The sequence below is a fragment of the Macaca thibetana genome, chromosome 12 (genome assembly GCF_024542745.1).
Source record: "Macaca thibetana thibetana isolate TM-01 chromosome 12, ASM2454274v1, whole genome shotgun sequence".
Lineage (NCBI taxonomy): Eukaryota > Metazoa > Chordata > Mammalia > Primates > Cercopithecidae > Macaca > Macaca thibetana.
In genome coordinates, this window is record NC_065589.1 from 24,037,853 (window position 1) to 24,052,092 (window position 14,240).

A 14,240-nucleotide genomic window follows, 5' to 3' on the forward strand; every position below is an offset into this window, starting at 1 on the left:
ACGGGTTAATGGGTTCAGCACACCAACATGGCACATGTATACATATGTAACAAACCTGCACGTTGTGCACATGTACCCTAGAACTTAAAGTATAATAATAATAATAAAAAAAGAGTCTCATCTACAAAAATGTGTTATTAAAAAAAAAGAAAAGGCCGGGCGCGGTGGATCACACCTGTAAACCCAGCACTTTGGGAGGCCGAGGAGGGCGGATCACTTGAGGTTGGGAGTTTGAGACCAGCCTGACCAACATGGAGAAACCCCGTCTCTACTAAAAAATATAAAAAAGTAGCCTGGCGTGGTGGCGCATGCCTCTAATCCCAGCTACTCGGAAGGCTGAGGCAAGAGAATTGCTTGAACCTGGGAGGCGGAGGTTGCGGTGAGCTGAGATCGCGCCACTGCACTCCAGCCTGGGCAATAAAAGTGAAACTCCGTCTCAGGAAAAAAGAAAAAACGTTCCAGCCTGGGCAACATAGCAAGACCTTGGCTCTACAAAAAAGTAAACAATTAGCTGGGCATGGTAGCACTCTCTTTTAGTCCCAGCTACGTGGGAGACTGAGGTGGAAGGATCACTTGAGCCCAGGAGGCAGAGGTTGTGGTTAGCCAAGATCATACCATTGCACTCCAGCCTAGGCAACAAGAGCAAAACTCTGCCTCAAAAAAAAAAAAAAAAAAAAAAAAAAAAAAAAAAGAATTGCTTGAACTCGCGAGGCAGAGGTTGCAGCGAGCTGAGATCATGCCACTGCAATCCAGCCGGTGTGACAGAGCAAGAATCTCAAAAAAAAAAAAAAAAAAAAGAAAGTTAGAACTCCAATTTTGTTCTTAAGATTGCCTTGGCCGCACACAGTGGCTCACGCCTACTATAATGGCAGCACTTTGGGAGCCCAGGAGTTTGAGACCAGCCTGGGCACACAGTAAGATTTTGTCTCTACAAAAAACAAAAATATGGCCGGACGCAGTGGCTCACGCGTATAATCCCAGCACTTTGGGAGGCCAAGGTGGGTAGATTACAAGGTCAGGAGTTCAAGACCAGCCTGGCCAAGATGGTGAAGTCCCATCTCTACTAAAAATACAACAAAAAAATTAGCCAGGGATGGTGGCAGGTGCCTGTAATCCCAGCTACTCGGGAGGCTGAGGCAGAGAATTCTTGAACCCGGGAGGTAGAGGTTGCAGTGAGCTGAGATCACGCCACTGCAATCCAGCCTGGGCAACAGAGCAAGACTCTGTCTCTAAATAAATAAATAAATAATAAATTTTAAAAAATAAAAATAAAAATATTAGCTGGGTGTGGTGGTGCACACCTGTAGTCCCAGCTACTTGGGAGACTGAGGTGAAAGGATTGCTTGAGCCCAGGAGTTTGAGGCTGCAGTGAGCCATGATCACTCCACTGCACTCCAGCATGGGTGACAGAGACCCTGTCTCCAAAAAAAAAAAAAAAAAAAAAAAATTGCCTTGGCTCTTCTGGCAAAATTTTAGAATCAGCTTACTAATTTTCAGAAAAATAAACCTGCTGGGATTTTACTTAGAACTGAATTTAACAAGCAGATCAATCTGAGAGAATTGGCATCCTCATAGTATTTTTAATATTATTTTCCAATCCATGGAGATGATATATTCCTTCAATTATATAGCTTTTTAATTTCTCTCCAGAATGTTTCATTGTTTTCAATGTAAAGGTTCTGCACATCCTTTGATATATCTATTTCTAGCTACCAGATTTCTTATGCTTTATAAACTATTTTTGAAATTTTACTTTCTATTTATTGTTGTGTATGAAAACATATAATTGACTTTTTTTTGAGACAAAGTCACGCTCTGTTCCCCAAGCTGGAGTGCAGTGGCGAGATCTCGGCTCACTGCAACCTCCACCTCCGGGGTTCAAGTGATTCTTCTGCCTCAGCCTCCCAAGTAGCTGGGACTATAGGCACATGCCACCACACCCAGCTAATTTTTGTATTTTTGGTAGAGATGGGATTTCACTGTTTTTTTTTTTTTTTTGAGACAGAGTCTCGCTCTGCCCAGGCCGGAGTGCGGTGGTGCGATCTCCGCTCACTGCAAGCTCCACCTCCCAGGTTCACACCATTCTCCTGCCTCAGCCTCCCCAGTAGCTGGGACTACAGGCACCCGCCACCACGCCTGGCTAATTTTTTGTATTTTTAGTAGAGACGGGGTTTCACCGTGTTAGCCAGGATGGTCTCGATCTCCTGACCTTGTGATCTGCCCGCCTCGGCCTCCCAAAGTGCTGGGATTATAGGCATGAGCCACTGCACCTGGCAGGCTTTCACTATTTTGGCCAGGCTGGTCTTGAACTCCTGACCTTGTGATCCTCCCACCTTGGCCTCCCAAAGTGCTGGGATTACAGACATGAGCCACCGTGCCCGGCCATAACTGACTTTTTTTTTTGTATATTGACCTTATAGTCTGTGACCTTGCTAAATTCACTTATTAACATTATTATTACTATTTTTGAGACGGAGTCTCACTGTGTTGCCCAGGTTGGAGTGCAGTGGCGTGATCTCAGCTCACTGCAACCTCCCCCTCCCGGGTTCAAGCCTACCTCAGCCTCCTGACTAGCTGGGATTACAGGCGCGTGCCACCATGTCTGGCTCATTTTTGTATTTTTAGTAGAGATGGGATTTCACCATGTTGGTCAGGCTGGTCTTGAACTCCTGACCTCGTGATCTGCCTGCCTCGGCCTCCCAAAGGAAGGGGATTACAGGTGTGAGGCACTGCGCCCGGCCTCACTTATTACTTTTTAGGGGTTTGTAGGTTATTTCAGATTATCTACGTACACAATCATATTAGCAAATACCAAGATTTCTTTTTTTCCTTTAAAATATTTTTTTTTTACTGACTGATAAATGGAGGTGTGATAGTTGACAAATGTGTTTAATTCCTTGTCTCATAAAGAATATAATATTTTATTGAGAGGTTTACTGTAGAGAGTTTTTGTTGATTCCCCCCCCCTCCTTTTTTTTTTTTGAGACAGAGTCTTACTCTGTCACCCAGGCTAGAGTGCAGTGGCACAATCTCGGCTCACTGCAACCTCCACCACCCAGGTTCAAGCAATTCTCCTGACTCAGCCATCCAAGTAGCTGAGGTTACAGGCACCCGCCACCACGCCTGGCTAATTTTTGTATTTTTAGTAGAGATGGGGTTTCACCATGTTGGCCAGGCTGGTCTCAAACTCCTCAGGTGATCTGCCCGCCTCGGCCTCCCAAAGTGTTGGGATTACAGGCGTGAGCCACTGCGCCCGGACTGTAGACCTCGTCTGTATCTATCTAGATGATTGTGTGACTTTTCTCCTTTTATGTTGATGTATGAATTGCATTTTTTTTTTTTTTTTTAGATAGAGTCTCACTCTTGCATAGGCTGGAGTGCATTGGCATGATCTTAGCTCACTGTAACCTCTGCCTCCCCGGTTCAAGCGATTCTCCTGCCTCAACCTCCCGAGTAGCTGAAATTACAGGCATGCACGACCACACCCAGCTAATTTTTGTGTTTTTAGTAGAAACAGGTTTTCACCACGTTGGCCAGGCTGGTCTCGAACTCCTGGCCTCAAGTGATCCACCCATTTTGGCCTCCCAAAGTGCTGGGATTACAGGCGTGAGCCATCACACCTGGCGATTGATTTTCAAGTTTTGAATCACTCTTCTATTTTTGCAATAAACCCGTTAGATCTAATGCATTATCATTTTTATATATTGATAGATCTAGTATGTCTGGGAATCTTATATCTACATTCATGGGAGAGGTTGGTCCCTGGTTTTCCTTTCTTGTAATGTTCTTAACCAGTTTTGTTGTCTAGGTTATGCTGCTTCAAAAGTGAATGGGGGCCGGGCGCCTGTAGCTACACGGGAGGCTGAGGCAGGAGAATGGCGTGAACCTGGGAGGCGGAGCTTGCAGTGAGTGGAGATCTCCCCACTGCCCTCCAGCCTGGGTGACAGAGCAAGGCTCCGTCTCAAAAAAAAACAAAAGTGAATTGGAATTTATTCCCCTTTTCTGGAACTTTGTATTAGATTACTGGCTTTGGTGTTTCTTCTTTTGCAATGTGTGAATTTAAGGTTATATATTTCTTTTCTTTTTCTTAGACAGTCTCACTCTATCACCCAGGCTGGAGTGCAGTAGTGCCATCTTGGTTCACGGCAACCTCTGTCTCCTGGGTTCAAGTGATTCTTAATCCTTAGCCTTCCAAGTAGCTGGGATTACAGATTACACCGCCATGCCCGGCTAATTTTTGTATTTTTAGTAGAGATAGGGTTTTGCCATGTTGGCCAGACTGGTCTTGAACTCCTGGCTTTGAGTAATGCACCCACCTCAGCCTTCCAAAGTGCTGGGATTACGGGTGTGAGCCACCACACCCTGCCGAGGTTATGTATTTTTTACTCACGGCACCCTTGAACTCCTGGGCTCAAGCAATCCTCTTGCCTCAGCCTCCCAAGAGCTGGGAGTACAGGAGAGCACCACCACACTCAGCTTTTATTTATGTATTTAAAAAAATGGGGTCGGCTGGGCGCAGTGGCTCATGTCTGCAATCCCGGCATTTTGGGAGGCCAAGGTGGGCAGATCACTTGAAGTCAGGAGACCAGCCTGGCCCACATGGTGAAACTCCGTCTCTACTAAGAAAATACAAAAATTAGGTGGGTGTGGTGGCGTGTGCCTGTAATCCCAACTACTTAGGAGACTGAAGCAGGAGAATCACTTGAACCCAGGAGGCTTTGGTTCCAGTGAGCGGAGATCACACCACTGCACTCCAGCCTGGGTAAGAGAGACTCTTCCTTAAAAACAAAAACATATATATCTATATGTATAGATATAGATATATATTTTTTTCTAGTTTCCTTTGCGATTTTCTTGACCCACGGGTTATTTAGAATTATACTGCCTAAGTTTCAAACAGCTAGGGACTTTCTAGTTCTTTTTCCTAGCTTACTCTCACTGTGGTCAGAGAATATTGTATTAAATTTTTTGAAAACTTTTTGAGGCTTGATGGTCCAGCTATGATCAGTTTTGATAAATGCTTAGGTGTAATTAAAAAGAATATGTATGCTATTGGTTAAGAGTGCAAGTGTTCTCTGAATGTCAATTAAGCCAGGTATGTTAACTGTGTTATTTAAATTTTCTGCTTGTTGGCCAGGCACAGTGGCTCATGCCTGCAATCCCAGCACTTTGGGAGGCAGAGGCTGGTGGATCACCTTAGGCCAGGAGTTCGAGACCAGCCTGGCCAACACGGCAAAACCCTGTCTCTACTAAAAATACAAAAATTAGCAGGATGTGGAGGAGGGTGGCTGTAATCCCAGCTACCCAGGAGGCTGAGGCAGGAGAATTGCTTAAACCTGGGAGGCAGAGGTTGCAGTAAGCTGAGAGCGTGCCATTGCACTCCAGCCTGGGTATTAAGAGCGAAACTCCGTTTCCCAAAAACAAAACAAACCAATGCATTTTCTGCTTGTTATATCTGCTTTTGAAATAAACATATCAAAATATTTTTCCAAAAATTAAATTCCATAATGTATCAGGAAAGAAAAATATTTTATTCTATGGTTTCCTATTCCAAATTTTTTCTTTGGGTTTTTGAAAGCAACAACTTTGTATATCCCCCTTTTCCTAGCCTTTAAGCAGCAGGAACAGTGAGCAGAGGAATAACATGTAGTTAGTAAGGAAGGCATGCTCTGAAGGCTACCAATGCTGTTCCTGTTCCACCAAAGAAACAGCCACAGGCCCTCTAAGGCCCTTGAAAAAAGAACGTGGAAGCGTAGGTCAGCTGTGTCCCACTGAGAGCCAGGCATGGAAACAATCCTGGAGATGTGCTCCAAGCCCTGAACTTGAGGAAATGAACATCAAAGTTCATGATAAGGTGTTTCAAGCATTACCTTGTCACTGTGGAAGTCTCTCCCTACACTGGCACTAAGTTCTGGCCAATATGGCCAGGAGTGAAGTTCTGTCCCAGTAAAAGATACTTTCATCAGGCAAGGGGCATCATCCCCCTCCCAGCCTCCCAAATAGCTTTTGTACCTCAGATGGAGTCTCCCCAAAAACATGTTCACAAAAGAACCACCACTGCCATCTTGGTAGGGCTGTGTGTGTGTGTGTGTTGTGTAGGTGGATAGAGGGTAGAAGCAGGCATGACAAGGATCACCTGACCAAAGTGCCTAGTTACCCATATACTGACAGAATAAAATCTCCAGTGTAAAGGAAAAATTATTTTTACAAAAACAGAAGCATGTTTTATTTCAATCCTGTTGAGGGAGAGGGATGGGAAAACACAAAATAAGGGGAGGGGTCTCTTTATATAATACACACATCAGGATCAACTACAATGAATAATATCCATTCCACCCCTCCCCCACCAACTCCTATGTGGGTTCCAAGGCCAGCTGAGAATAGATGGGACAAGAATTAAGACACTTTGGCACAGTAACATGGCCAATGCACCGAAAGATGGAGAGAAGAGAATTTCCCAGGGAGCAAGGCCCTGGGCCTCAGCTGCTTCCCCAGTGGAGGGGGAATGAGAAAACTTTGGCTCAGCAGGAAGGCGGTTGTCAAAAATCAGGGTTACCTTAACTGGACTCTCCAGACTCTATTCAGACTACAGACTAGAGTCAAGATGTGTATCCAGTCCATTCTGTTCTCTGCTTTCTCTAAGATCACTTCTCTTCAGGCTTGCGATTATTGAGGGTTTGCCTGCTTCTCCTCTTCATCTTGGAAGGCAGGGGGAGTAAGTGCTTATTCTGCCCTTCTTATATCTAGGCGACTTAATTACTATTTTCTTGGCTCTAAAAAGACAGAAGCCAACTAACAAGTCCGGCTCTCTTTGTGAAAGTCGGCTTGAAGGAGCCCTTGTGTTGGCAAAACTGCCTCCGCAAATTTTTTTTTTTTTTTGAGCCTGCCCCTTATAGACCCTCCCCAGACTTGTTCAGACACCTCAGTCGTGTGAGATGTGGGCAGAAAAGACTTGGTCCCTCTCCAGAGTTGGATTAAGCAATCCCATCTTTGATTGGAGATGGGGAGGAGAAAGTAGGTGCTAGCAGGGGAAAGGACTGGGGAAAGCAAGGCAGTTTACACTTGGCTGCAGATTCAAGCCTATGGATTGTGAAGAGCCATCTAAGCTCCAGAGAAGAGGAAATCTCTGATACGGTAAGAACAAGTGAATATTTTAGCGGCAACCCTGTATTCCCATAGACCAAAAGAGAATGTGTCAAAAAAAAAAAAAAAAAAAAAAAAAAAAAAAAAAGACTGAGTGAGCAGAATCCAGCCCTCCATCTTCAACCATCTTCAATTTGAATAAAATTAACTCATACGGCTAATACTGCTCAAGTATAATCACGAAGACAGATGGAGCTGCTGAAATTCACACTAAAACAAAGAATAGGATCAAGTGGATTGTCACCTTAATCCCAAGCACCTCCCTTTTAGAGTTATCGAGAAAGTATCTTTGAAAACTTGGATTGAAGGTGAGGTCCACCACCGCCCCTTGTCCCTCAATACAATACCCTTCCAAGACAGCCTGATGAATTAAGACATCTGTTTTAATAGAAGGGAAGTTTTAAAAAGGGAAAGCACGGAGATTTGGGAAAACTAGCAGCTAAAGCCAGAAACAAGGTTAAGGTCCTTGTGGCATTCCAGACTGGGAGTAGAATGGGAGAAGGGAAACAGGTGGTAGGTTCCTGCTGTCCTTTGGCTTTACATCTTTCCCCTGCCCTCCCATTTCTCCCAACAGCTTGATGCAGCTATTGGCCTGCCAGAGGGGATGTAATGCCCAGACCAACTTTTTATTGAGCTTATGCAGCTAACAGACTTGTAAACAGTGCCAATTGACAAAGTTTTGCTGAATATTACAGCTTGTGCCCACTAAACACACCTCTCTCTGAGATTAAAAACAAAAAAACCAAAGTAAACAAATACTGAGAGAGAATGAAGAGACACATCTTGAGTCTTCCAGGAAGGCAAAATAAAAAACGCCACATGGCTTGGTCCCAGGCGTTCACCATGCCTAGAGTGCTGCTGCTATCACCACTGTCTCCCCTCCCTGCCAGTGGCTAGGTAGAGGTAGGGGAGAAGGGTCATCTTGGACATGCTGCAAATACAGCATTTGCTGGTGTTGACACCCTCCTGGGGCTGTGGTGGCAGACTGCTGTGTCAGGAGCCCATTTCCTGGGAGTAGCAGAGGGAGCCCAGGTCCTCAAGACGGCCTGAGATGGCAGCCCATGCACCTCAGCAGGGGTACCTTGCCCCTTTTCTCCAGTATGGTTCAGCATTGAGGTTGTCTATTCCCAGTCGGTGATAAAACCTGAGCTGTTTTTCTCATAGGTTCCCCCTCCTTTCCCCAATTTGGGGGAGTAGTGGGAGGGAACAGGGAAGGATCACTGAGGGGGCAGGGGGATACCCCTGGGATCGGTGACCTGGCCCTCTTGCAGGTTCTTCACCAGTTGTGCAAGCCAGCGTTTCGTGGTGGTGTCATCTTTTAGCACCTGGGCGAAGGTTGTGTCTTTCAGCTGGTCAGGGAGGCACTGCCTGAGTGCTTCACGTGCCCTACATCAGAAACAAACAAACCAACCAGGGAGACCAACAAATAAACCCACATTTTGTGGACAGGGAAGAGCCCCCTTCTTAGACATAAATATTTAGTATACCGTGAATCTATGGCTCCTTAAGACGCCATTAAAATTCTCTAAAGCTGTATTAGGCATAGGCTCACAGATCTCCAAAATCTGTATCCACAAACATTTTCTGAATGATGCCCCAATGTAGAATTTCATGAAAAAGCAAAATTAAAAGCTTCAATAGTTTACTTCCATTCAAACAGCTTTCTGATTTATTACAGTAAATACTGTCAAAATACTCATGTTAGAAATATATGGATTATGGCAAATAAAATATTTCAAAAATCAGTACATTAACAAGGATATAATCAAGATTATGATAACTTAATGAATTTTAATTCTATACTAAGTTATCAATTTGTGTCTTTACAGAAATTGCTTCAGTTTTATGGTTAAAAACCTTAATAAGAGATGAGCAGTGAAAACAAAACTATGGTAGCAGCATTATCAGATGAACTTTTAAACGTTTCATTTTCTTTGAAAAGATGACCAGCAGAAAGTCAAATCTGAAAACCTAAAAAAGGTAAATGTTAACTATTTATAGAGTTATTTTAAACAAAGTTATAGTTTTGCACTCAGACTAGTTTTCTTTAGAAACTAGTCTGACTAGTTTTCTTTAGAAACTAGTCTGACTAGTTTTTTAAACAGACTAGAATTTTAAACAGACACATTTTTAAACTTTGGTGAAAACAAGAACCACTGAAGAACAGGATAAAATGGTCAACAAACAGGTAGGGCTTGAATAAACTCAGTGGCAGGAGACCGAGTTCACATTAAATCAAATCAAGCTAGCTCTGCTCCCAAGAACACAGAAATCGCTCCATTATGTGGTTTAGCAGAATATGAGCAAGTTGCTTTCAGCATGAATTATGGATTTACAAAGCAAAAGGTCAAACATTTCTAAAATGCATTATATCTACAATGTATGATTTCTGGCAGAAAGATTATGAACATAAGCAGATAAAATAATTAGCTCAAGAAACTTATAGGAATCAAGGAGAGAACTGGAAATAGAATTCAAGAGCCCTCTGGGCTGTGTTCCTTTTTAAGAGATCTCTGAATATATACTTCTCTTTCTGACCACATAGAGTAGCAACAGAAAATTCAAACAACAGGAGTAATGCATTATAAGGTTTCCCTTGGAATCGCCTAGACGCTCTGGAATTTCACAGTAGGATTGAGAGTTACAGTGAGAAGATGAAACTCTGATGGCTATTAAAATTCAGCATTTCAGATTTTTTTTTTTTTTTTTTGAGACGGAGTCTCGCTCTGTCTCCCAAGCTAGAGTGCAGTGGCCCGATCTCAGCTCACTATAACCTCTGCCTCCCGGCTTCAAGCGATTCTCCTGCCTCAGCCTCCCGAGTAGCTGGGACTACAGGCATCCGCCACCACTCCTGGCTAATTTTTTTTTGTATTTTTAGTAGAGACGGGGTTTCACCATATTGGCCAGGCTGGTCTCGAACTCCTGACCTTGTGATCCGCCCGCCTCGGCCTCCCAAAGTGCTGGGATTACAGGTGTGAGCCACCACGCCTGGCCAGCATTTCAGATTTTAAAAGGAATTTAAGTTCTGTCTCAGACAAATTAAATGTAGTTATATCCCTACTTCCCTGTCCTAAAGACACAGGAGCTATGCCATGAGATTGGGAAACTGTTCAGCAGAGTATTTCCCTAAAGTCCTATACATCCTATCAATGTTTACCTGGGGTTATCTGAAAGCCGAAGGTAACATCTCACTACATGCTTCAGCAGACGGGCAGAAGGCTCTTTGGATAGCTGCAGGACCATCTTACCCTGTTTCCCCCAAAATAAGGGGAGGGGTTGGAAAAAAACACACAAAACACAAAAAAATTCTAATTGACATCAGAGATCAGATAGTCCAAGAATCATAAAAGGTTCCAAAATTGTTATTTCTAGTCAGAAGACTGAAGTTGTTCAGTGCCAGTTATAAAGAGATTAAGCTGTGTGATGAGACGTAGTTGTAAAGGGGATAGATGAAAGAACTCACCAAGATCATGGCAACATGGGAGAAACGCTCATACGTCTGACATATATAAGCCAAACCAGTGTCATCTAACAAGATCTTCTGGAGGATGAATGTGGCAACCTGAAGCAAAACAAAATCGAAGAGTTTATGAAGTTGCTCAGATTTAATCTTCTCATTGTCTACTCATTTTCCCAAGCATGACTATCAGTCAGAAAATTGAGCAAGCAGGGATCCTTGTGTATTATGTACAACTTATCATATATGTATAGTACAAAGAATAATAAATATTATCATATTGAACATTACTTTGTACCAGTGTTTTTTTCTAGAGGCTTTACATGCTTTATCTTATTTTTATAATAAATCAATGAGGTAGGTACCATTATTATTCTCATTTTACATACAAGGGTAGGTTCTGCGTAATAATCAAATTCTTAAAAATCAGGAGACCTTCTCATTTATAGAGTACCTACTATGTGCCAGGTATAACTGTTAATCAATAATACACCAGGTTAAGGTCCCAAGTGACAAAGTTACTGTGGCAGAGCTGAGATCCAAGCCTCATTTGAATATCTAAGGCTCTTCTCTTTTCCATAAGCCAAGATGATTTATTTAGCTATGCCTCATCTCTTCCAGATGAAGTAAGGCCTTTCTTTTTTTTCTAGATGGAGTCTTACTCTGTCACCCAAACTGGAGTGCAGTGGCTCCATCTCAGCTCACTGCAACCTCTGCCACCCTAGTTCAACTGATTCTCCTGCCTCAGCCTCCTGAGTAGCTAGGATTACAGGCTCTTGCCACTGTGCCTGGTTAATTTTGGTACTTTTAGTAGAGACGGGGTTTCACCATCTTGGCCAGGGCTGGGCTTGAATCCCTTGACCTTGTGATCCACCTGCCTCGGCCTACCAACGTGCTGGGATTACAGGCGTAAGCCACTGCACTTGGCCAAGGTAAGGCCTTTCTTGTTCTTAAAAGATCTTGAAGAAGTAAGATTTTAAAGTTCCTCTTTGAAGATTATTCTAACAGCAATAAAACATATCCTGGCTGTGAAGCTTATACGTGGCCTCAATTTTTCCCTCAACTTAAGCTCATTAAGTCTTACATAGAAGAGATATTACAACATTAGTTTAATTCAAATCAGACAGTCACGATAATGATACTCTTTCTTAGCTGCTCATCAAAATGAATTGTGGAATTATTTTACTATTTTATTGAGGTTATAACACTGTAGTAGGCTGAATAATGGCTCTCAAAGATATCCAGGCCCTAATCACCAAACTCTGCAAATGTTACCTTAAATGAACAATGGGACTTTGCAGATGTGATTAACTTAAGGATCTTGAGATGGGGGATTATCCCAGTTTATCTAAGTAGGCCTTAAATGTAATCATGAAGTGTCCTTAAAATCGACGTAGAGAAGGCCAGGCAAAGTGGCCCATGCTGGTAATCTCAGCACTTTGGGAGGCCAAGGTGGGAGGACTGCTTGAGGCCAGGAGTTCAAGGATGCAGTGAGTTATGATCATGCCACTGCACTCCAGTCTGGGCGACAGAGAAAACACCATCTCTTAAAAAAAAAAAAAAAAAGAGAGAGAGAGAGATGTAGAGAGATTTTACCACAAAGGAGAAAGCAATGTGACAAGCAGAGAGAGATCTGAACATGCCACACCACTGGCTCTGAAGATGGAGGGGGCCATAATCCAGGGAATGCAAGAAATGCAGTTCTAGAAGCTGGAAAAGGCAAGGAAAAGACTCTCCTCTATATCCTCCAGAGAAAGCATGACCCCTGATACAATGACTTTAGAATGGTGAAACTCATTTATAACTTGTGACTTTCAAAACTATAAAACAGTAAACTTGCATTGTTTTAAGCCACTAAGCTTCTAGCTTGTGGTAATTTGTTACAGCAGCAGGTTATATAGGAACCTAATATAAACATATACACAGTAAAGTGTGTTAAGTACACTAATCTTAAGTGTTTCTTGAATTTTTTTTTTTTTTTTTTTTTGAGACGGAGTCTCGCTCTGTCGCCCAGGCTGGAGTGCAGTGGCCGGATCTCAGCTCACTGCAAGCTCCGCCTCCCGGGTTCACGCCATTCTCCTGCCTCAGCCTCCCGAGTAGCTGGGACTACAGGCGCCTGCCACCTCGCCCGGCTAAGTTTTTGTATTTTTAGTAGAGACGGGGTTTCACTGTGTTAGCCAGGATGGTCCTGATCTCCTGACCTCGTGATCCGCCCATCTCGGCCTCCCAAAGTGCTGGGATTACAGGCTTGAGCCACCGCGCCCGGCCGTTTCTTGAATTTTTACCTATGTACACATTATGTACTATAACCAGATTAAAATACAGAATATTGTATAAAATACAGAATATTTGGGAGGTAGAGGCAGGCGGATTGCCTGAGTTTAGGAGTTCAAGGCTAGCATGGGCTACATGGCGAAACCCCATCTCTACTAAAAATACAAAAAATTAGCTGGGTATGGTGGTGCGTGCCTGTTAGTCCCAGCTACTCAGGAGGCTGAGGCACAAGAATTGCTTGAACCCGGGAGGCGGAGGTTGCAGTGAGCTGAGATCACTCCACTTCACTCCAGCCTGGGTGACAAAGTGAGACTCTATCTCAAAAAAAAAAGAAAAGAAAAAGAAAAAAGTATTTCTACCAACTCATGATTCCAGCATTCCCTTGTACCTTTCCCCAGTCAATGTCCTTCCCTCAGAGATAACCACGAATCCAACTTATTGCCAGTAATTGGCTTTGCTTGTTCTTGAACTTCACATAATCAACATACAGTATGAATTCCCTGGCTTCTTTTGTTCAGCAATGCCTTTGAGAGTCATCCATATATTGTATATTTAAAATAAAAAGTTTAAAAATAGCCAGGTATAGGGATGTGTGCCAGTATCACAGCTACCTACTCGAGAGAGGGAAGTGGGAAGACTGCTTGAGTCCCAGAGTTCAAGGCTATAGTGTGCCATGATCATGCCTGTGAATAGCTACTGCATTCCAGTCTGGGCAAAATAGTGAAACCTCATCTCTTTAAAAACAATAAATTGGCCAGGCACAATGGCTCATGCTTGTACTCCTAGTACTATGGCAAAAGGCAGGAAGATCCTTTGAGCCCAGGTGTTTAAGAGTAGCCCAGGCAACACAGGGAGACCTTGTCTCTACAAAAAATAAAAATAATTAGCTGAGTGTGGTGGAGCAGACATGTGGTCCCAGCTACTTGTGAAGCTGAGGTGGGAGGATCAACTGAATCTGGGAGGTCGAGGCTGCAGTGAGCCATGCCTCTGTACTCCAGCCTGGGTGACAGAGAGAGAGAGAGAGAGAGAGATCCTGTCTCAAAATGAATAAATAATTTAATTAAAAATTAAAAAACCAGTGCTCGCTTAGACAGCACATATACTAAAATTGGAACAACACAGAGAAGATTAGTGTGGCCCCTGTGCGAAGATAATACACAAATTCATAAAGCATTCCATATACATATTTTTAAAAGTAAAAAAAAACAAAAAAATCATTATATCCGCTTACACCCAACTCAAGAATATTTATTAGACTAAAAAAGTAATTTAATGTGACAAGGCACTTTTTAGAGCAGAGGTTGAATACTACCAAAAATAGTCAGCAATATGGAAAAGAAACCTTGAAAAAAAATCAAATAATATG

The 14,240-nt window shown here is 43.1% G+C and overlaps 1 protein-coding gene and 1 non-coding gene across 2 annotated transcripts in view; one reads left to right on the top strand and one right to left on the bottom strand.

The window, feature by feature from the left end:
* Window positions 1-7,748: 7,748 nt before the first annotated feature.
* CNOT9 (CCR4-NOT transcription complex subunit 9) overlaps window positions 7,749-14,240 on the bottom strand; it is an 83,257-nt gene continuing 76,765 nt past the window's right edge. Inside the window, exons 7-9 of the mRNA XM_050751285.1 lie at window positions 10,607-10,705; window positions 10,301-10,392; window positions 7,749-8,529 (exon numbers count right to left, since the gene is read on the bottom strand). Coding sequence (XP_050607242.1) covers window positions 8,361-8,529; window positions 10,301-10,392; window positions 10,607-10,705 — 360 coding nt within the window. The 3' untranslated portion in view covers window positions 7,749-8,360. The remainder of the gene's footprint in view (window positions 8,530-10,300; window positions 10,393-10,606; window positions 10,706-14,240) is intronic.
* Window positions 13,953-14,059, top strand: LOC126933221 (U6 spliceosomal RNA). The gene has a single exon (XR_007718468.1). It is a non-coding gene; the product is annotated as a U6 spliceosomal RNA (small nuclear RNA).